The following is a 23,703-nucleotide window of genomic DNA, read 5'->3' on the forward strand; positions in this document are numbered from 1 at the left end:
GGACCTCGACCTTTGAGAAATACACAACAGCTTCTTAATGATATGCATATCATCCCACCGAAGCGTGCACTTCGTTTCATTAATATTTACAGTCAACGTGAGTGCTGTCGTCACGCCGTATGTTTTAGGTAGAAATTTATCCTACTCAAAATACCCAAAGACGTCGATCCACCTTGCAACGCGTGGCCACCCACTGACGGTTCTGTATGAAAATGGCATCCACAGTGAAACATGTTGCATCTGCTGAAATTTTATCGCAACATTATTATACTGCCACGCTCACTTGTATTTTTATGTCACTGTCTTGCGCAAAGGCACTGCCGTAGTGGTTCAGTAGCTAAGGTACTCGGCTGCTGACCCGCAGGTCGTGGGATCAAGTCCCACCTGCGGCTGCTTTATTTTCGATAGAGGCGAAAATGCTGTAGGTCCATGTGCTGCGATTTGGGTGCATGTTGAAGAACCCCACGTTGTCAAAATTTCTGGAGTCCTCCACTACGGCATCTCTGATAATCATGTGGTGGTTTTGAAACGTTAAACACCACATATTAATCAGTTTCCTTTCGCAAAGGACGCTTGGCTGTCTGCGAAAACTCTACATTATTTTAGAATCTCCTGATAAGCTTGAGACACCTACGATATGAATGCTACGCGTATAAATGGCGACGTACCTTCGCGCAGATCATTTTACCGACGACCAATGCTCTAATTGCCGCTATCTGTGTAAAGCACGAATTTCTAGTACTTTGCACTTTCCTATGCACATGTTCACTCAATAAAAAGTGTCGTCTTGAGCAACCCACGTACCATATTTTTTGCCGTCGCAACCACGTGACAATGCCGTAAGTGAAATGAGAACGCTGAAATGATCGATACAAAACAGTGAGATGGGGCGTAAGTGCACGCCCAAGTTTGATTTGAGATGCGTATACCACAAGCTATTTTCTTCTATAGAACCAATATGATGCGGATTTGTTAAAATACTGTTAAGTTGAATGTCAAGAAAGGAAGAAAACCAACTTGGAAAGAGACAGTGGAGACGAAAAGTGATAGGTATTCACGTAAAGTTTGATCGGTCATTCCACTATCTCAGGTGTATTCGAAAAATGTCGCGCTGATTTACTTACTCTATTGAAAGCAGTCTATTGCGAAAATGTTTTTCAGAGAAAAATATTTTTATAGGTGACCGAAATTCCGGCTATAGGATGGGCCCTATATCGAGTCATAAGATAAAAGCACATTTACTGAGTGGGTCTATGTGGGCTCCATTTATTTTGCCGACCTAGTGTTCCGAATATTTAAAACCTCTTGACGTTCCGGCTTGTATAGCCGAGAATTTTATTTTTCGAATTATAAGACTGTTACTATCTCCCCCTTTCCCGGAACTCGTTCTAGGGTTGGTCCTTTGAAAAAAACCAGTCATATATCTTTAAAAAATGCTTGGATATTAACTATTCATAACTCTCATTTAAGGATGTGGAAATGAAATGACCATTACTAAATGACTGATGAGGTGAAATATTAACATTAAAAAGCATAGTAAACGTGACTAAAAAGCTAATTCTACAAAAACAATGTAACCTGAACTAATGAAGTCACCATACATCTAAAAGCTCATGCAATGTATATTGCATACCTGCAAGGTGCAGTTATTCAAGCGCTTTTTGCAGTGAAATTTGGCCATGGAGTTAATCTCGTTCATGGCAGTGCTATTTCTAAATTTGACGTTTGAATATCTAATGAGGTTTACGAGTTTCTTTCGGTGAAATCCGCGTTTTTTTTTTTTTTGCGATGTAATTGAGCATTTTATGCATTGTGCTGGCACGAAGTTTATTGTAGATGATGCGTTTATAGAGTACACCGTTCAACGACTGTGGTGAAATAGAAACAGCAATTTATGTTCATTCATGCTACACAACTCTCGTGATATGCTCCCAGAGAACAGAAAAACGCATAACGAAGTACATTACTAACGAACGGAAGAATTAAATATTTCTCGGCCTTTTCATGTTGTTTCTGTAGTCCAATCTACAAACGTTCGTATTAAACGAGCATGACGGTACGAAGGCATGGAATTGGGTTTTGCAGCATGTTGTGACACATGTGCCACTCCAGGTCACCTTTAATACATGACATCGGAATCCACACTGAGCTTGATCTATGATTATGTACCTAATCAACGGAGAATAGGAGCTAAGCTCCGGCTTCATTATTAATGTGGCTTCAAAGACGAGAAAGCAGCACGATTCGCGAGTAATCGAGCGCCCGTTCTCTCTCTCTATTTCGTTGAACTGCTTGTGCCCTGAGATGCCACTTCAATTTCTTGTTCTGCCATTGTGCTTCGTTCGCTGTTCCGTGAGCTCAAGTTTGGTCGACACGTGGCGTCGTTGCGGCGCCATTGGTGTCGTGTTTCCCGTGTCTTTTCTTATACACAGTATTCTGCGAATAAATGCCTCTGCGTAGCCGCTGGTGCCGAGGTCGCGGATTACGTTTTTCCTTGTTTCCTTCCGCAGCTGTGGTGATAATTGGTGGTTAGATTATCGGTTATTTCTTTACTCATTTTAGTTTTTTTGTTTAGCTAGTTTTCTGTATTCTTGCCCAAGAAAGGTGATGCAGATTTTTTTTTTCTCGTGGGAATGACCTTAGGTATCTGCGTACATGGTTGCAGCTCCACATTTCCAAGTTGTACGACTCGGAGTGCCCTGCCGACGGCCCCTATTTTATTTCTGCTCTAGCAGCCATGACCGTCACGTTCTTCCAAACCTTCGCCTCCTACCTACTTCTAAACTATTTTCTCCACTCTCCCATTTCCCTTCAAGGGACTAAGCCGTGGTCTCGCAAGGAAAGATGGTGTCTTTTTCTTTTTCTTCAGCCACACATTCATCCATTCAGGGGAAGCTTGCATGCAGTAACTGGTTTGGAAAGCAGGTAAGGTTCGCGGAAAGTCACCTCACCTACCCTGATTTGTTCCGGGTCAACGCTCTCGAGGTGCGCCAAAAGAGGCCACAACACAAAAGTCATACTTCGAATTCTTTCGGGCTGTTGGCTCCCCTTGTCAAAAACTCTTTGGACACGCCTGACTGACTGACGGCCTAGGAAGAGCTGTCGGAAATCAAGGCAGCTTGATTCGTTCGACGTGCCACGAGACGCGCTGAATAATTAGCCGAGAGGTTGGGATCCGTCGTCAGGTATGTTTCCCACACTCTGTGGTGCTTTCAAGTCTTCCACTCCCCCAGGCCCTAGCGCTGCAGACCCTATTCTGCACGTGTGATGCAACGTTATTGCACTGTGCTGCGTTGGGCGTATTATTGCACTATGACCTACGTGTTGTTTCTCTCTCGCCGTGTGACGAACTGAACATGCATCCTTTCTATTTCCTGGGTAGAAAAGAAGGCAGTGTTTGACTTTCTCTCTCTTTCTCCTTCTCGTTTTTTTTATCTTTATTCGCTGCGCCGTGCTCCCTGCTGGGCTGCAGAAATTAGGCGCCTTCTTCTAACCACTACCCCCACCATTTTGGGGACGGAGATGAAGACGACAATTTCTTTGGACTGCCCTGGACTGAATGGACATGCAGTCTGTCCATTTACAGTGATCTGCAAGGCCGCTTTCCTGTAAGGTTTATTTTCTAGCCAAAAACTATCGTTCACAGACTGCTTTTCTCCCTCATTGTGTCTTTACCTCTTCGAATTCCAGCGAATGCACGCGAGCACGCGAGTACAACAAAATGTCACCTCTCCAAATTCCAGCAAAGGCACGCGAGCACAACAAGATCTCAAAAAGATGAATGGCAAAAACAAAATGAGCAAGAAAAGCAGTCTGTGAACGAGAGTTTATGGTTGGAAAACTAACCCTACAGAAAAGCTGCCTTGCAGATTATTGCAAACTGTCTATTGTTTTCTCCTGCAGAGAATTTTAGGAAGACCACGGCTTAAAACGCGAGCACCAAGACGCTCTGAACCAGCTCTCAGAAGCTCTCATCAAGCTTCCATGATGCTACCTTTAGTGTGTAAATAGTGAACATAAACGTTGCTCTTATCAGCCCCGGCTACTCTGCGTGACTTCTACCTGACACTTGGCTAGCTCCTTCGAACACATCACGAGCAAGCGGAAGGGCACTGAGTTGTAAAGATGAAAATGTGCAACATCACGTCGCTTTTATTACGTGACATATTCGTTCTCCGCCGCATTCGCCCGATCGGGTCCACATCTAACTTTCCAGTTTTATAGCGACGACACACCGTTGATTGCGGTCACGTCATTGAATGTCACATAAACAGCGGTTGCATTATTTATTTGCAAATTACTTCTTCATAAAGTATGGTGAAGTAATTTGTTATTTGGTCACCTCAGGAGCCTTCTAACTTGACTTATTTTTTATCAAGACTTGAATATAATGTTAAGTTTTATTTGGTTGACTCTGAGCATTACCTTCGCAACAGAAGTACATCTGTCAGCGACAATCATTCTTAACCTCTCCCAGTGCCAGTAGGTCCGTTCAAGTTACGTCATGAAAACCAGTTTGCTGAACTATGTCATATATGACATGTCGCTCAAATGTCGGTCTCTGGATTTTTGATGAATCCAGCCGTCTTTTGTAAATTGTCTACTGGCAAGTTTTTAAATTTTCTTTTGTTTTTTTTAAATTTGGTGGTCTCAGACAAGCTTATTACGCCTCTTCTCACCACTGGATAGCCGTTATTACGCGCGGCGCCTGGGCCAACGGGGGAGGGCCGCGTTCTTTGTTCATCAAACAAGTCACCGAAGGGCAGCCAGCCTGCTGTCCGCCGTGTACTGTCCATCTTAGCCGGGAAGTAAGGTGGCATTCCGACACCATAAGACGTTCGACGAGGCGACCACAATGGTTTCTTGGTGTCACAGGTGCAGTGTGGTGGCCACGCCCCAATCAAAGACCTTGACTTGAGCGAGTGTGAGCGGCACCGTCAGAAATGGCGTGTGTGTCTCGTGATTCAACAGCGCATTCTGGACCCATTCCCTGATTAAGTCAAAACGTACACTTTATAGTGAGCCACCCAGCTCATTCGCAAGAGACCTCTCGCCCTGTCTGTACAGAATGTAATAAATCCTCTGTTAAGTTTGCCATCCTACTCCTGAGTGCACATGCGTTTTTTTTTCTGTCTCTCTACACCCCCTTTCTTGCCCCTATTTCTCCACCCCCAGTGCTGGGCAGCAAACCGGATGCCAAGATCTGGTTGATCCCCCAGCCTTCCTTTCTCTCTCTTGCCATCTTACTGCCTTGGCATCTTCATCCCGGGAATCCAATGTCTTAAAAGGCCGGTACAAACAGATAAGTTAAACAATAAAACAGACGGTTAATATTTTCTGCAGCATGTTCAGACGCTGCATATAGGTGGTCATCCTCGAAAATTATCAACTATAACACCACGGACAGGTGCTGATATACCCTGAGTAGGTTCGAGCATGTATTATGCTTCGACGCTTTTAATCTTCATTAAACTTCTCCCTTTCGATTTCATCCTTCGGGGTTTTGTGTAGTTCTTCATCTAACGCCTAACCTCCCTGTCCTTCCTCATTTATTCCTCCTCCTCCCTTCATCTAACGCGCTGCATTCGTGCTGCACTGCTACCACTTCATTTCTTCTTTATATACGCCCTGTTTCGGGCACAATTATAGGCTGCCATCTTGGACTGATAATGAAGCCGTTTTTCATCCGTATGAATATTCGAATTGTGCTATGGCGAACTCGCACGCATCAAAACGCTGGGCCATTACATTCAACGTCGTATCACCATAATCATAGCTAATTACGACACAAAAAAACAGCAAAAATTGCTTTTGAGCCTAAGATGGCAGTGTCTATGCTTTACTGTAACTGTTACAATTATTTTTTGTCAATTTGTCCAATATGTCATTTCATGCAGCGGCCGCCGAACTCGTTCCGCTGTTCATAGTGGTACTCTCGGCCTCTGAAGCTGGATGAAGATAACTAAGAAGCCTGGTTTTTACTGGCTACATAAAATGTGAAACGACGCTATAAATCAAGATGAAAAAAAAGACAAATCTATGAAAAGTCCGTACTGGCGCATAAATGGCGCGCCGATTGCGCCGATGAAAAACGTCGGCGGCGGCGGCGCGCCGGTCAGTTCGCGTCGGCGGCGGCGGCGCGGTGAAAACTATTGGCGGCGGCGCGCCGACCAGTCGGCGCACACCTCTACTCCTAGCCCGCGCTCAGCACACTAGCCAGTATATTTCTAGACACTGTACCCACACGTAACCTTTTTCCTTCCTCCGTGCACGTACCCATACCCAACCGGAATGCCTTTTAGTTGGCAACTTGGCGCCACGGTTCAAGCCGCGCGAAGGTCACACTAACACGGAGGAAGGAAAAATGTATCACACTAAAGTCCCTGAAAAATTAACTAAAGTAGCGCTAGAGTGTACTAGAAGCTTCAGTAGCGCTAGAGTGTCAATGTGCAGATTCCTCTCCCCTCGCGTGCATTGCAGATTGTAAAGGACGCTAGTTGAGGGGCTGGATGGCTCCTGGCCGCAAAGATGAGCTTGTGCTCATGTTTCCGTTGAAGCGCATCTGGGCGCTGCGGTTCTAGGCGATGCACCAAAAAAGTGATTGAGAAAGAAAAAAAATATATAAAATAACATTAAATACGACGATGTGACGTGTATATAAGCAAGTGGCATGCAGTGGCAAAAGACATCACCGCAAGCACGCAATACTCAACGCGATAGCCCACCGTTTGCATGCAGACGCGCTCAGCGGTGACGCTCTCGATGGCAGCGCCATTGCTGTCCGTGTAATAAACTCGGCGGTGCTAAGAATCTGCAGCATGACGCACTAGCCTTTGTGCAGGTATCGCAAACGCCATTTCGTTTGTCCACTTTCGCGGTGTTTGTTTGTGGCTAGGCGTGCGCGCTTGGTATTGTTGTGTAGCCGGAGTTCGACCGCGCATGAGTGTGTGCACGGTAATCCTGCACGTTTCGGGATGCTGACCTGCTGTGCCAGCGGTTGCAAAAGCAGGTACAGCAGAGGAAAGAAGCTATTTCGCTTCCGCGAGGAAAAGAATGCCGCTCGGCTAGAAGTGTGGCTCCAGCGTATCGGAAGGACTGACTTGGACCCTGTACCGTCGCGGCTTTGTGAGGTGAGTACCGGCGAGCTAAACTCTATCGTTTCGCTTGTATTCGTGTTTACAGTGTTGCGGTACTGTCAAGCTCGAGCATCACACAAAGAGAGTAACCGCGTCGGTGGTAAACGTGCATGCCAGTTGATACGCGTGCCGCGTTTAGTGCCGTGTAAACGTTGCGTCTCTGGCTTGATCCATGCCGACCGCGGCGGCTGCATTTTCGATTGAAGCGGAAATGTTGGGGCCTGTGTACTTAGCATTATATGCACGTTATTGAATACCAGGTAGTCAAAATTTCCGGAGCCCCCCAAAAGGGCGTCCCTCATAACCAAATTGTGGTTTTGGAACGTTAAACGCCAGATATTATTATTACTTTATTATTATTATTACTCGTTTGATCCAGAAATAATCGTCGACTATGTTACAAAGTAAATGTAATGGATACATTCAAGTGCTAAACTAAACTTTGTTTATTGGCCGACGTATAGTTAAATGACTCCCGCGTGTATGTGTGTATGGGTGTAAGGACTCTATGTATAAAGGCGTGGGCAGCGACCTGAATGTCGCATCATTTCGTTTAAGCATGTGCTCCAGCGCGCTCAGTATTCAGAAGCTCTGTGGTTGAAATAAGGACACGCAAGGCTAAATGGTGCGTATTTCTACATACTGCAGGCACCGTGTGCTAGTCTGGTGGGAAAAGAATGTGGCAAACAGTGCGTAGTCGTGTACGTGTTGACACTAAAAGGTTATTTTAGTTTCTTTTAGAGCGTGCTGTTTCATTGTGTAACAGTAGCCGCGAATATTTCCTTACCTAGGACCACTTCACTGCGGACCAATTTGAGTCGATACTGCTGCGCAAGTTTGGTACTAAAGAGTTGAAGAGAGATGCGGCGCCTACGATCTTCAGTCAAGAGCATTTGCAAACGTCAGGTAAGCCAATCGCGTTAAAAAACTGGAGAATGTTTAGTCCGTCTTCATTGTTTTCTGCATCACCCATAATTACTTTGCAGCCTTTCACTAACCTGAAACATGTCTTGCATATAGGTGTTGTGCACTGTTTGTGTATAGCTAATGGCTTTTCTTTGGTATAATTAATGCATTTTTTTTTTCATTCTCCAGAATGCGATAATTCAGCCCGCTCATCTTGTGGCCTTAATCTACTACTAACAGCAGCTGCTCTTGTTGATGGTGAGTTGACAGTTAAGCACATCTCACGCCTTTTCCCTCTTCGTTATCATTAATACATGTTTGAATTATGCAGAATCCAAAGAGACACACTGCCCATCAGCTACGAATGTGCTTCTGATACCAGCTGCTGTTGATGGTGAGTTCTTACTGCATTTATTACTTACCGTAATTACAAATGTGCTTTATGCCTTCATTGATGTTTTATAATTTGTAGGCTATGGATCCAACAGTGATGCCACTCAAGCAGGGTTAGGTTCTTCACAAGGTAACGTAGCTAACACACATGCTGCATGTAGTCGAAGCATTGTAACGGCTTGTAACTTGTATCCATTGGTTTATATATTTTACAATCATGTCTGTAGGGGTGTGCTGCAGATCCACAACATTTTGCTCCGCAGTATGGTGTTCAGCACATTGCAAGCATTGAAAGCATTGTCGCTTGGGTTTTGGCATGCATTCTTATTACTGAAAAATTGTAATGCACCTGTGCGTATTGTAAATGCTTCAAGTAGTGTTAATGCTTGTTTGCCAAAATGTGATGTAACAGAGATGATGGTCTTCTTCAATTTGTCTTTATCTTTTTTAGGTCACACTGCCACTGATTCAGCACCATCGGATTTTCCAGAAGGTAATGGCAGTGACATGTTGCTTTGAAATTTCACATAATTTATTGTTGATCTCATGTTGCAGATGCACCTTCAAGTTCCGAATGTGACGCACTGCCAGCTTGTTCAACAACTTGTTCAGCAGGTGAGTGCTACTTTTCATGATTTGTATAGGCATGTGTCTGCCAGATGGTTTTGTTGGTTCCAACTATCATATGTGCGCAGGTGTGGAAACCACCCATGAATCGAGCTGCCAGCCATTTCAAGTTTTGACGGTGCCTGTTGAGTGTGAGTGAAATTTCTGTTCAGTATCATATACCGTATTTACTCGATTCTACCGCGCCCTCGATTGTAACGCGCACCCGATTTCCACCGCGAAAAAAAAAAAAAACGTAAAACATCGATTGCAACGCGCACCCATTTCTCTCGCTGGCCCGCACGATCACACCACTCGAAAAAACGACTCCTTTCGGGAGCGTCTTCCATTTAAATATGTGGTACGGGCGAAGCTTGTGCCCATCTGACGTGTAACAGACCATTGCCGTCACTGTCGTTTTACCGTGGACCGATGTCAGCACGCGAACTTGCTTCGCCCCCTTCTTCTCGACGGTTGTGGTGCCAGGCATCTCGAAGTAAAGAGGCGTCTGATCGGCATTCCCGATTTGCCCAAGCAGGTAGCCGTTGTTGCGCCGCAAGTTTAGGACGAACCTCTGAAAACTGTGAAGCTTCTCATCGTACTCATCCGCAAAACTTCTCGCATATGCATGTTCCCCTTTTGAGGGAAAAGCCTTTCCTCTTCATAAAGTTAGTTAGCCAGCACCTGCTCGCTTTAAACTGGCTCCGCATCGGACCTTTTTCTAAGACTAACTGCATAGCCCGCACTTGAAGCAGTTCTGTCGTCACGGGCCGCTGTGCGACTCGCTGCTCAAGCACATACTCGCCGAGCAGCTCTTTAATGTGCGGAAACCGACCCTGATGCGGTTCACTGAAGCCTTTGCGTGAAGCTTTGCTGTCGACAATCTTCTGCTTTTGTTTCCGCCGGTCCCGCACGCACGTTTCGGGAACGACCGCGATGCGGCCCGATTTCCGTCCGTTTCTGCACACGCGATGACTTTTCTTTTAAAAGCGGCATCGTGGTGCACTCGAGTTTTTAGAATCGGCCCTTCCACGCCGTCGATGCTAATGCACTACTAGATGACGAACTCCTCAGCACACGTACGAAGTGCCGCACATGGGAAACACATAGGCAGAAATGGCCGACGCGCCATGCCGACGCACGTAGGGGGCGGCCATTTTGGATTTGCGATGGCAATAGATTGACCATAATTTTTTTGTTCGTGCTCGATTCTAACGCGCATGCGATTTATGAACTCGCTTAACCGGAAAAAAGGTGCGCGTTAGATTCGAGTAATTACGGTACATTTTTTAATTTAAGTCACTGGCCATCCCTCATTGCCTGTGCTGCAACTGTGCTAATTTAAAGCTTTGATGACTGTACCGGTTTTGAGTACTACTAATAAGATTATCCGTCATTTACAGCTCAGCAGAACTTTTGTGCTGCCTGTGGAAGATTTCTGTCTGCTGAGGGCACAGCTGATGTCACCAGTAAGTGTTCAGTGCTACTGCTCTCACACACTATGCAATATACACTTGAGTGTGACACATCGCCGCCTACAGGAAATTACGTGCACGCTCATAACAGATTGATATATTGGTGCATTTAATAGTGCAGATGCGCTCCAAGTACTGGTGCCCTGTTTTGTTTCTTTTGCTGGTATGCTCATTCTTGTAAAGCGAGAGTAGTCGCACACAACGTAAGTTTATTGGAGGAACATGTAAGCTGTGTTTTGTGTACAGTAATGCATAGCACACTGCTACACACTGCGCAACATCATCACACTATCACTTGTGACACGCAATCAGCTGCCGTCTTGTAGCAACTCTGTCAAAAAAAGCTACAACAGTGGAACCATAGCACTCTCCCCACTTTGTTTGAAATAGCCACCGCCATTGATAACCCTACGTCATAACCGAGAGTACGTGCCATATATTCATGTCTTTACTCATTACTAACTATTGGCATAGCTAGGAGGTGGTACACCGGACACTTGCTGCTCCCAAAATGTCTTTCTGCCTTCACACGCAGAGTACAAAGTGAGACGTGACCACACTTGACTGTCCTGCCCCCATTTCAGATCAAGGACACGCCCCCACCAAAAAAAAATAGTTCAGCTGCATGCATTGCCGGTTCTGCGCAGCTCCATTTGTCCCTCTTCATTGAGCAACAGTGTCAGCTTATGCTGTTCGTTAAAACCACTGTTGTGTTCTCAAAAAGTTACTCTTACACTTTTCTGCTGAATAATATGGAGTGGCACTGATTTTTTTGTCTCTTTAAATCCTTATGGTTCTCCCTCACATGCTAGTCTGGGTTAAATGGTGAAATTTTTCAAACTCTTGTCACTTTCTGCTCAATCTGTGCTTTGCAGGCTCCCGTTCAAGTAGTTGGGATGCTGATCAAGCAGTAGTAGCTGCCCTTCACAAAAGAATAGCTACATTGGAAGAGTGCTTGAACAACATGAAGCGGAAAGTTGCTACACTGCAACAACAGAAAAGCAGAGCAAACCGTAGAAACCATGAACTCACGCGAAACATCAAGAAGTACCTGTCACCAGATCAACTGCAAGGCATGTGGACTTCCAGTATGCGAGGGAAGCAATGGTCTACAGAGACTATACAAAAAGGCCTCAAGCTCCGTTTGGCATGTGGATCCAGAGGCTACAATGCGGTCAGGGAGCTTGCTGTACCCCTTCCGAGTGAAAGAACTTTACAACGTCGTGTTGAAAACTACAAGTTCTCACCAGGAATTCTACATGAGGTTCTGAAGTCTCTTGCTTTAAAGGTGAAAGGATGGTGTAGCTGAATATATTTGTTACATTTATTCTCGTGAGCATCTCTTTCAGCAGTACACCTTGAGCAAAAGGTGAAACCTTTTAGAGCCTTCCACTATGGCATGTCTCATGATCGTATCATGGGTTTCGCACGTAAACCCTAATATTTATTAAGCTTTCATGTGTTGCTAGTGCCAATGTTAGTGCCTGTCACTGCGCTTTTTGTCGTGCACGTTTTAGCGGCCATTCATAAAGTTTCGACAACATATTCTCACCTTTCCTTCACTTATGACTTGAGGTCCTCTAACTAGGCACAATTCCACATAAATTTCAATAGGTGATAATCTTCTTGCATGCAAACATCGAAATACAGCTTGCACTGTGCACTGCCTGTTTATTCTCGAAAAGCATTGTATTTTAAATGTCTTTATTAATGCCTTTGTTGCCTAATGCATGTTGCATATTTCAGATAACCACCATGAAGGAGCATGAGAGGCATGCAGTTCTGATGCTCGATGAAATTCAGTTGAGCTCAGGGCTTGCGTTTGACCAAACGACTGGCACTGTTATTGGAAGGCCAACTTTACCTTTGGCCAACGGTTCTCTGCCACATGCTGCAGTGGCAACGCATGGACTTGTTTTCATGCTGGGTGGGGTTACACAAAGATGGAAGCAGACAGTTGCTTATCATCTTACTGGAAACTCGTTCAGCAGTGCTGCAGTTCAAGAACAGTTGATTGAAATTATTCAGGAATGTGAAACAATCGGGGTTCGTATAGATGCAGTCGTTAGCGACATGGGTGGTGGGAATATGGCGCTCTGGAGAGAATTTGGCATAGTTGTGGGAAAGCATTCTGTGTCAAGAGCTTTTTGTTGTCATCCTGTTGACCAAAATCACAAGCTTTATTTTATGGCAGACACCGCACATTTGCTAAAGAACTTGAGGAACCACCTCACACGTGGTCAATCGATTTTCCTTCCCGAAAATGTGGTCGAAAAGCACAAGCTGCCTTCGAATGAGGTTAACCTTGTGCCGATTCAGAAGCTGGTAGAAATAGACTCTGAACTGCAATTACACATAACACCGCATTTGAAACCATCCTTCTTGGACCCAGGACACTATGAGAAAATGAAAGTGGGGCCTGCATTTTCGTTGCTAAATCACGATACTGCAGCTGCACTAAGTTTCCTGGTCCAAAGGGGAGATTTGCCCCAAGAAGCGTTGACAACGGCATGGTTCATAGAAACCATTTATAAGTGGTTCAAAGTACTGACATTACGTACAACGAAGCTTGGCATCAGCAAGTTAAATGATCAGATATATGAGGACTCACTGATTTTTTTAAAGGATATGGTAACTCTTTACAGATCTGAAGATAGGCTCTCTATCGAAACACGTGTGGAATGCTGTGCAGACGGGCATAATTTTATTGTGTAAAGTTGCATTGGAACTGCAGCATTATTATCTTAATGAGAAGGGCTTCTTTTTTGTTTTGCTCAGCCGATTTGCCCAAGATGCTCTTGAGAATTTGTTCTCCACACTGAGGGCGAAGAATGCAGTACCAAAAGCTCTTCAATTTCGTAGTGCTATTCGAGCTGCTACTTTGGCACAGTTCTTTCGGCCCAGTAGAAGTGGAAGCTATGCTATCGACGATGCTCCTTCCCTGGTTGGCATCGAAAATTGCCACGCAAGAGCTCCTAACAGCAATGATACAGAAGCTGTTGAATATCCCAGTGATCGTCTCGACATAAGCATGGGTCTTATTTACCTTGCTGGGTTTGTGGTATAGAGTGTTGCAAAGCACACAGGGATTTGTGAGCAGTGCAAAACTGCCACAGTGTCGAACGAAGCTAGTGTGCCCTTACACAAAGACAAACTGCAATAAAATAATAAAAATACAGCGACTTGGTGCGAGATTTATTTTTAATAAATATCGCCGACATCATTCTCCTACTGAACTCTGTAAAAAAGCTGGACTGGATAGTCCTGAACTTAGGACGAGGATTGAGCGTCTGAAATTCCTCTTCCAGTTAATTCATAATCATTTTAAACTAAACTATTCAGATTACTTCCAGGTCAACACACAAGAACACTCCAGACATCGCCATAATATGTATATACCACCCCTAGTCCCACGTAACGATTGCTTTAAGTTCAGTTACTTTCCACGTGCTATTGAAGATTGGAATATGCTGCCAGAGTCTATAATTGGTTGTTCCTCGCTTACATCATTTGAACAGAATCTAAAACGTTTATTTTCCGAATAACAGTGACATATGTGTTTTTTTTTTTTGGCGTGTGTGTGTACTTTTTGTTGGTTGCATGATTCTGCAGTAGTTGTCTTTCAAATCTTCAGCGCGGTGCAAAAGTGCCGCCTCAAATGCATCATGTGCTGTTCTGCGCGTATGTATTGCATCGCATGTGTGTTCCATTTATATATGTTATGTATAACTTCGAGTTGCTGGTCACAATAATACCGAGAAATTATCTCGAGACCTGTACGGTACATCTTTTTTGCAAATAATTGTTTGTACTTCCACCCTGTAACGGCCCACTTCTGGGCTAACAGTATAAATAAATGAAATGAAATGAAATGCTCACAAAGTTAAAATCCTACACTGATGACAGCAAGCTCGTATCACCAGGGCCAGCAGTACTTCATTTGCTCGAAACAGCTGAGAATATGTTTAGAGTGAATAGCTACAAACTTCTGTGCAATGAAGTTATGATTGGTCAACTTGTGGCCACCACTAATGACAGTGTGCAAGCTGTCAATTGTTTTCCACCTTGCCAGAACATTCAGGAGAGGTTGCTGAGAGCATTTTTTAAAACCAGAATTAACATTCTTCTGCGGAAAGAGAATATGCGTTTGGCAGCTGATGAAGCTAAAGATGCAAAACTGGTAGTCGTAGCATTGGAAAGCAGGCTGCTACAACCAATGTAAAATTGTGTGTATGCCTCATTTCTTTCGTGTTTTCCTTCCATTTTTTCTATGATGCATATGTGCTATGGCCTCTTAACCTAGTCTGTAGGTACAGTACTCACGGATTGAAATGCAGGAATTATGGTCTCAGTAACGCACATACTTTTGTTGACACTGCATTAAGTTCGGGTCATATTGGCGTAATTTCAAATAGAACATGTATATCAGAGCCAAAATTATTCTTAGAGACTATATTTATCACGACATGACGTGCTTATTTCGAGCAGGTGTGCATACCAGTTATCCCCGAAAAATTGATGTTGCGTTTGAATCCCAAAGTACCGTACATGAGGAACTGCAGTGTTTTGTCCTATTGTGATTTCATTTCAACAGTAATTACTTATCATTGATGCGCACAGTTCAGAGCAGATGTTTTCTGTTGCAGTCATAGTGTCATTGAAATTTCTAACACGTTTGCCCTGTTTGTTTTAATGTGTACATTTTGGTCCTTTATAAGCAGTTCCCTTTAAGTAGCTTGGGTGGTGTCTGGATCTTATTTACGTTGTAATTCTGTGTGACTAGAGTTCTTGATGAGAAGCTTTGTTAACTTAGCTAAGCCTATTTTTAATATTCTGTGTCAAGTGTCCCTGTTTTTCATTATGTTTCTCGTCACTCGGGAAATTTCGCTTACTTTTTGCCTTGGTGGTTTACTGCCTTAAATTTCTGCTTCAGATGTCAGTGTAGTAATGGTTTTATCATTGCCTCTGTGTCTGTTTTCTCGTTTTTCTTCTCTTTGCTTTGCATTTCTTGCCAAACGCAATTCTAAGCTCTTGTATTTTTATTTTGACTTCTGCTAGGTTGGCCTGTGGCTGATTTTCCTCTTGTTGTTTTGAGGCTGAAGCTATTGTTGCCCTATGATTTTACAGCTTTGCACTTGTTGTTGAGGGCAATTATAAGCTCGTGTGTTTTTATTCCAACTACATCTGGGTTGGCCTCTATTTTAGTGGCTAATTTCGCTCTTCTTCTCTTCAGATAGAGCTGTTGTTACCCTTACTAGTCTATGATTAGGTCCGTGGTTTTGCTGTGCCTATTACATCTGTTTTATCATGTCTTTTACGCGTATGTCCTGTTTCATGCCTATATATCTGCATAATATGTTTTGCATATCCCCAGTAGGGGCTTTACATGTCTACTTCCTATTCCTGTGCTTTCAAAAGTTCAAAATGTGTACTTCATTTCATTCGCTAAATTCCACATGTGGAGTGTTAATCTTGATAAAGGTAGGTGTTTGGCACAAATTGCGTCCACTTGTCGCTAGTTGTGAGTGCACCACGAATGCCATCGCTTTTCTTTACTCTTGTCATTGTGATGTGCACGTATAGCAACAAGTCACTGATAACACATATTTCATGTTATTTATTGTGTACACTGCATAATTATCATGTATGATTGAGGCAGTCCTGCATTTTCATGAAATGTTGAATAAATGTCATGTTTTGTGCCCTTCATTCAGTTTTTGCATAGAATCAACTGTACTTGAACTTTGGTGTTTATCAATAAAGTGACATTATGGAATGGGGTTTCTTGATGAATACCAGGCCCTTTTGTTCGCTCGACATATTGCATGCTATTATGATGCCATATGCATAAACATGTCATGCCATGAACATCCCAAGTATACGTGTGTACTCAATGCTGCCTTCCCAGACGCAGTCATTCTTATGTATTCATGCCAGGGAAGACCGAGGTGTGATGGATGTTGAGTGGCCTAGAGCCGGTATGTAAGTGTAAAACATTATTCTAAGAGATGTATTCTGCTTAAACAATGGGGACAATCATATGTGCAAAGAAGGAACTTCATGTAACACTGGACACAAACGGTATGGACCTCACCAGAACACAGAGGAGAAACATTATGCACATTATCGCACTACCCCAACCTCTGTCCTTGTGAAATGCGAGCTGTTCGTACCTTATAATAATAAAGTAGCTCGAGATGCATTATTCTTTATGGAGCAAGCTATGCTTACTCATTTTTATTGATTGTACTTTAACACACTTATTAAAAGAATAAAGGCATGGACGAGAACATAGGTAAAAAGTTTCATTGGACACATGCTGGACTAACAACTGCAAGTCTCCAATTGAAATATGTTTTACAGCAATCGCGAATGTTAGTATGGTCGGGCTGCATGCACCCCTTATATGCAGATTTTTAGGTCCTGTCGAGGAGGTTGAACTTTCAAACACGTTGGCAGATAGAAGAGAAATGCAGGGAAAAAGGACAAAGTTCAGTCTTCATATATGTTTTATTTGTTGGGTTGCGCATTCAGCTGCTGGAGAGAGATGCTAAAAAGCACTATGCATGCGCGAACGCTACCTTTTTTTGTATTCTTCAGATAGTATTGTTTGTTTACCGCCTGTCTTACGTAATACTTCTATGGGCTCTATTGCCTCCTCAGCTGCGCTTTCTTTTTTTTCCAATATGAGCGAACTCACCCAGTTTTACACTAGTTTACATATCAATATACCTTCTATGCGGACTGTAACAAGCCACGTCTGTCAATATACGCGCACGATGTGCAGTAGTTGTTTAAATTACTGTACATGGAATAATGCGAGCAGCATATAACCTCACAGACCGAAGAAAGAATCAGCATGACCATGTGACCTGATTTTGTCAGCACTTGCCAGTAGTATCACATGGCCTAACTCGCCCACGCAGTCGCTTCATGCAATTGACGGTGAACTCGAACTGGTCGGCCCCGCGCCGACAACGTATATCTGAGTTTTGCCTTCGGCTGCGCACGGCGCTGTATTAAATATTGCTGCGGCGACCTTTTAAAGCTTTCGGTACCGACGGTCCAAGAAGAGCGTGCCAAAGTCATAGTTGCTTTCGTAGTTTTTTCTACAGTAAAAAGGTTGGCTTCTTCGCACAAAACGCTTGCTTTGAAAACGTAGAACGATCCATTGCCTGTTTTGCAAGGGGTAGCTAGCTTTCTATTCCTTCGAACGAACGAGTAATGTCACCACACTAACGATACAAAGAACTGTTCAGCGACGAATGAAATGCAAAGCAAGTGCACCGAATACGAAATACTGGCAACGCCGCACACACGCTGGGGCAGCGATGAAGAATCTCGGAACGATGGCCGCCGTAGACTTTGCTTCTGTGAAGCGAGCGCGCGCTCCCCGAACAGACGCCACCGGCGTACCCTTTCAGCATACCTGAGGCACGGCCGCTTGATGAAAAACGCACGGCGCAGCGGTGCCCGAGCTGTCCAAGCGTCTGGCACATCCAGTGCGCCCGCGTGCTTTCGCATTCGTAGTTTCCTGGTGGACACTCTAGAGGCGCTGCTGTGGCTGCTGGGAGAGGAGGTAGAGGCGAAGGGGTGCGGTTAACGCTACTTTAGTTTATTTTTCAGGGACTTCACGCCGTGGGCTGGGAGACAGACCTCTGACGGCGTCAGCAAAACTACGGCGGCTTGGTGAACCAAAGCAAGCCGGGGATAGTGAGCGCGTCCGGAATGTAGAAGAGCCTTCCCGCCTGCCAGCCTGGTCGTCGTCGATGGGTGCATGGCTTTCGTCGAACTGTCGGCGCGTAGCTGTAGGTGCACTATCGCGGTATTCAGCTCGGCGATGTGGGCAAAAACGGTAAATGTGCCCTGGCTCTCCACAGTTGTAGCAGAGTGGTCGGAGATTCGCAGTGCGCCATATGTCGGTCTTCCGCATATAGGGTCGCCTGACAGAATCCTGCTGAGCCCAGGCTGACACAGGATACGGTTCGAGGTACTGCGGCGCTGACATGGGCGTGGGTTGACAAACAGCGTCTGCATAGCTGTATCCGTGCGGCTAGTAGGATACTTCTGGAGCCAATGGACGACGCACAGCGTCTGCATAAGTACACGAGTTTGGACGGTGCGGTGGAGCGGAATACTGCTGAGGAGAGGCAAACGCTTGTCGAAGTTCATGGCGAACGACTTCAGCGACGGAGGCTACCGTGGACTCCTGCTGCGGGGGTGCCTGTGACTGCAATGTGTATTTTGCGTTCTCCTTCGCGATCTCCTCACGCACGATCTGTCTAATCAGGTGGCGTAGAGAAAACTCCTCGTTTGCGGTAAGTGCGTCGGCGCCTGCAGCTGCGCCGGTGGCCGGGCGATCAGACTGTCGGTACCGTTGCTGCAGCGCACGCTCTATTGCGGTGGGCTCCCTGGTGAACTTGTCCACTGTTGTCGGCGGATTGCGCACAAGACCAACCAATAGCTGCTCTTTGACGCCCCTCATGAGATGGCTCAGCTTTCGAGCCTCGGGCATGTTGGGGTTCGCGCGGTGGCACAGACGCACCATATCCTCAGCAAACATGGCGACGCTTTCATGCAGCTGTTGGGTGCGCCCTTCAAGAAGGCGTTGTGCATTTTCGCGTCGGTTCGCGTTACCGAAGGTGTCAAGAAACCGACGACAAAACTCCTCCCATGTCGTCAATGTTGCCTCCCGGTTTAGAAACCACGTCTTCGCGCCGTCTTCAAGGGCGAAGTATACGTGGAAGAGCTTTCCCTCGAGGCTCCAGTAGTTCGATTTAGCTACCCGTTCAAACTGCTCAAGCCAGTCTTGCGCATCTTTGTTCGGCCGGCCATGAAATGGTTCAGGAATGCGCATATTCTGGACCGTCACCTGTGCAGGACTCCTTGCCATTTCTTGAGTAGGGGTGGCTGTCGAAAGTGTTGCTCCCTTTAAAAAGCCAAATTCCGGTTGAAGACCTTGAAGGCGACGGCTTGAGCGGTGCACAGGCGTCTCCACGCGTGGCTGTCTCGTAGGGCTGGACTCGGGGTTTCTCACAGGGGTGCTGACCATGAGGTGGTAGTACCCCGGCTCCTCCACCAGTGTCGCGGGTTATAAATTACAGGGGGTTTATTTAAAAACACGGACAGTGGAACTTATAGAGACACTCTCAGAGAAGGCCGCTAAGATTGTCGTCTTCTTCACTCGCCTGCACTGCGCCTCTAGAGCAAAACCGCGTTCATCGTTGTCATTGCTATCTCGCCGCTAAATGCAGCTATGCACGCGGCAGTATAAATAAAGTTGTTTCCGTCCGTCCGCCTGTCCATCCATCCACCCACGCCTCAAGCTAAGGATCGCCACACTCACCACTCAGGCAGAGCAGTACGCTACAGAACTGGCGCGACTCAATTGGGCCCAGTTTAGCGACTCTCTTCGAGGCTCATTGGGCACGGCCCGCACGTGGCACATTTTGCGCGCTTTGATGGACCCCACTCGAACAAAAAATGAGACGAATAACTCAGTCATGCGCCTCATACACGCCTTTGAGGGTACTGACGATGAACTGCTGGATCAAGTCCGGCGAAAATGCTTTGGCGATTTCTACCCACCCGCATCTCAGGCTGCGTATCGTGGACGTGCGAATGACACTCTCGACCGACCAATAACGGTGGACGAAGTTTACGCAGCCATTCGCAGCAGCAATCGCAACACAGCTGCTGGGGCAGACGGAATCACGTACTCCCTTATCAGGAACCTCAACGACAGCGTCGTACAAGAAATCATGGCGTTTTTCAATGATCATTGGCAACGTGGCATGCTTCCTCCTGAATGGAAGCACGCGGAGGTCATAATGATACCGAAGCCGGGCAAAAAACTTCAGATCAAAAACCTCCGACCAATATCCCTCACTTCCTGCTTTGGTAAACTCTTCGAGCGCGTCATCACTAATCGCGTGCAAGATTGCCTCGAGGACAATGACCTTTTCCAGCACTCATGTACGGCTTCCGGGCACATCTTTCAATGCAGGATGTACTGCTACAATTAAAAGAAGTCATTGATAACGCCCCCCAGCAAGGAGAAAACATTATCTTAACTTTAGACATTAAGGGGGCATTTGATAACGTTAGCCACCAGGCCATACTTGAGGGCCTCGAGGCCCTTCACTGTGGACAGCGCGTCTACAGTTATGTTCACGCCTTCTTGTCGGACAGCACTTCCACATTCGATCTCGGCTCCATCCGATCACATGTTATCAGGGTTCCAAACAAGGGCACCCTGCAGGGCTCAGTGATTTCCCTGCTACTCTTTAATGTAGCTATGGTTGGCCTGGCACATGAACTCCACCGCATCGATGGCATCCATCACGCAATGTATGCGGACGATATCACCGTGTGGGCTACGCGGGGGTCCCTTGGAGAAAAAGAATATAACCTGCAGCAGGCAGCCACATGCGTCGAACAATACGCGCAGGCACGAGGCCTGGCCTGTGCAACAGAAAAATTTGAGCTTCTACGAATTTATCGCCGCAAGCTCCCATCATCGGCGCAGAACAACCAAGGCTCCCGCCTCCAGGTCATCCTTGCTGGCAAACAAATCCCAGAGAAATCCACCATTCGAATATTAGGCATGTGGGTACAGTCAAACCGCCATGTGAATTGCACACTTTCCCTTCTCCGCACCACTACACTGCAAGTGGCCCGAATGATATCTCGGGTAGCCACTCGTTGCCATGGCATGCGCGAGGAGGACACCCTGAAACTCATACGTAGCCTCGTGGTCAGTAGGATGACACACAGTTTGCCCTACCAACGCCTCACCAAAAGCGAACAGGGCCAAGTAGACACAATGCTCCGCAAGGCCTACAAAGCGGCACTCAAGCTACCACCGGGTACTCCTTCTAGCAAGCTCCTCGCATTGGGCCTACACTACACCTTTGAAGAACTTTGTGAAGCGCAACTCGCCACACAACTGCAACGGCTCACGCAAACACCTACAGGCCGTGACCTGCTCCTACGCCTTGGCTACATCTGCCAGTTTCACGACGCAGCTCGTCGCAAGCCCATTCCGGACCAACTTCGTGCCACTTATAAGGTCGCTCCCATCCCCTGCAATATGGATCCACGACTACATCAGGGCCGGAAGGAAGCCAGGGTGGAAGCCCTCGAGCGAACTTATGCACACAAGAACACTACGTACTATGTTGACGCCGCCAACTACGACCATGCAAACAATAAGGCTGTAGCCACAGTCGTGGACCACACACTCACAGAACGTACCAGCGCTTCCGTGCTGTGCCGCAACATCACCGATGCTGAAGAAACTGCCATGGCGCTCGCTCTCGCCCTCGGCTACAGACAACGAAGGTCGCTGACAGTTCTCACGGACTCTCAAGCAGCTTGCCGCAATTACCTACAGGGGCACATCAGCCAATCCGCTCTCAACATCATCCTGAGCGTTACAGACACTGGCGAGCATTCCATTACACATCCACTCAGAATTTGGCATCGGAGTATAGGGACTCCGGGCCACATGGGACTGGAGGGGAATCAGGCAGCGGATAGAGTAGCTCGAGGGTATGCGAGCTGAGCACCTTCCAGCTCCGCCCGAGGAACTCGTTCCGGTCCCGTGGGACTATTCGGCCATCCTAAACCATTACAGAGGACTTAGGAAAGCTTATTCGCTACCAAACCGAACACTAAATAAAGAGGAATCGGTCAGCTGGAGGCAAATTCAAACCGGCACGTTTCCAAATTTGCATATCCTGAGTAAAATGCACCCCTCGGCATACTCTCCTCTCTGCCATGGTGTTCAGCTAAAGCCACTCTGTACCACGTCACGTGGGAGTGTCAGGCCATTACAGCCTTACAACCAGTACAAAATCCAACAGCGGAGCAATGGGAGGAGCTGCTGGCCAGCGAGAACCTGGAAGATCAGCTGAGTCTGATCAACCGGGCCTGCAGAGCGGCTGCTGCAAGCGGAGCCCTGGACTAAGGGCCCCCTCACCGCAAACCAAGCATCTCCGACTACTCGGAGCTTCTCCGCAGAAAATTTCATCTAAATAAATAAGTAAATACGTTATCACCACCACCTCATAGGGTCGCCCTCCGGAGACCCGCTGGCTATCGATGGCCCATCCCCGTTGACAATCTGGACTTCCTAAATGTACACTTAAGGAATTGTCGTCCGTGTATATAGCATCTGTCTCTCTCCTTGACTTGTACGTATGTTTTCAATCGCGCAATGCGCTAGGGGGGAAGGGGTGTATGTATGTAGCGCCATGCTAGATTTGGCCAGCCGGCTGCGCCGAAAACGAAGTGAGCTGCGTAACGAGGAGTTGCAGAGCGGCCTAGTTTCGGAACCTGGTTGGACGCTGCAGCGGCGACTCCACCTGCATCCCGAATAAAGCTGTGACCCCGGCACAGGCTCATCGCCGCCGTCTCGTCTCTCGTTCCTCAACAGGACTAACTTCCAGTTAGAAACTGGCCGTATTTCAGCTGGTTCGAGCTGCAATAAAACTTGCAGCTGGCAATATGCAGCTCGAATTAGGCCTATTGTCTGCTTTGTTGCTTGGAGGTGTGTTTCACGTCGGCGAGTTACAAGTTGGCCAACTGCCTGCAACACTGCACTGGAACCACCAACTACTGGTTCCATCAGCTGCTGGTTTCATCGCCCGCTGGTTCAAACACCTGCTGGAACCACCAGCTACTGGTTCCATAAGCTGCTGGTTTCATCGTATGCTGGTTCCATTACCTACTGGGAATGTGCTAATAAACCAGCACTGCTGGAACCAATAGATCAGAGGTTCAAGCAAGATTAAAAATTATGCAACGTGGTAGGTAGGCTTGCTTTTAAAGCTCACAGGAATACACCAAATCAGCGAGTACGGGGTGATTTTGGATGGACATTATTCGAGGGCAGGAAAGTTAGCAGCAAGATAAAATTTGAAAAAGAGTGGCTACTTGGGCTGGTTGGTATTGCGTTTTGAAAGAAATTTACTTTCCTTGGTGCGCTCTGTCCTATGTTTGTTTGTTTGTAGCCTCTAATCCATGGCTCATACCCTCTCTGGGGGATTGGCCAAGAGAACATATAGTCTCATATGGACGATAACTGCATTATTGGTTACAACAAAAAAAAAAAAAAAAAAAGAAGGGGGGGAGTTGTATAGTGAAGACAGTATATTAAAAAAAAGAAACCAATGATTTAGATA

General features: G+C 46.2%; 1 protein-coding gene across 2 annotated transcripts; it reads left to right on the plus strand.

Moving 5' to 3' along the window:
* Window positions 1-6,844: 6,844 nt before the first annotated feature.
* Window positions 6,845-12,009, plus strand: LOC119178199 (uncharacterized). 2 transcript variants are annotated; one of them, XM_037429390.2, is made up of 10 exons: window positions 6,845-7,130; window positions 7,928-8,042; window positions 8,232-8,300; window positions 8,374-8,436; window positions 8,515-8,565; window positions 8,887-8,928; window positions 8,991-9,050; window positions 9,131-9,193; window positions 10,445-10,510; window positions 11,392-12,009. In XM_037429390.2, the coding sequence occupies exons 1-10, from the start codon at window positions 6,975-6,977 to the stop codon at window positions 11,823-11,825; spliced, it is 1,119 nt and encodes a 372-aa protein (XP_037285287.1). In that variant the 5' UTR covers window positions 6,845-6,974; the 3' UTR covers window positions 11,826-12,009. The 2 variants fall into 2 exon arrangements, with proteins under 2 accessions (XP_037285287.1, XP_037285286.1); XM_037429389.2 differs by having other exon boundaries at window positions 8,515-8,928.
* Window positions 12,010-23,703: the final 11,694 nt, after the last annotated feature.

The sequence above is a fragment of the Rhipicephalus microplus genome, chromosome 1 (assembly GCF_043290135.1).
Source record: "Rhipicephalus microplus isolate Deutch F79 chromosome 1, USDA_Rmic, whole genome shotgun sequence".
In the NCBI taxonomy this organism is placed as follows: domain Eukaryota; kingdom Metazoa; phylum Arthropoda; class Arachnida; order Ixodida; family Ixodidae; genus Rhipicephalus; species Rhipicephalus microplus.

Bases quoted from the DNA above. Each gene is read 5' to 3' on its own strand.
- LOC119178199 (XM_037429389.2), top strand. From the start codon at position 6,975: ATGCTGACCTGCTGTGCCAGCGGTTGCAAAAGCAGGTACAGCAGAGGA. The intron at 8,301-8,373 runs GTGAGTTGACAG...TGAATTATGCAG, and splicing joins AGCAGCTGCTCTTGTTGATG to AATCCAAAGAGACACACTGC. The intron at 9,051-9,130 runs GTGAGTGCTACT...ATATGTGCGCAG, and splicing joins TTCAACAACTTGTTCAGCAG to GTGTGGAAACCACCCATGAA.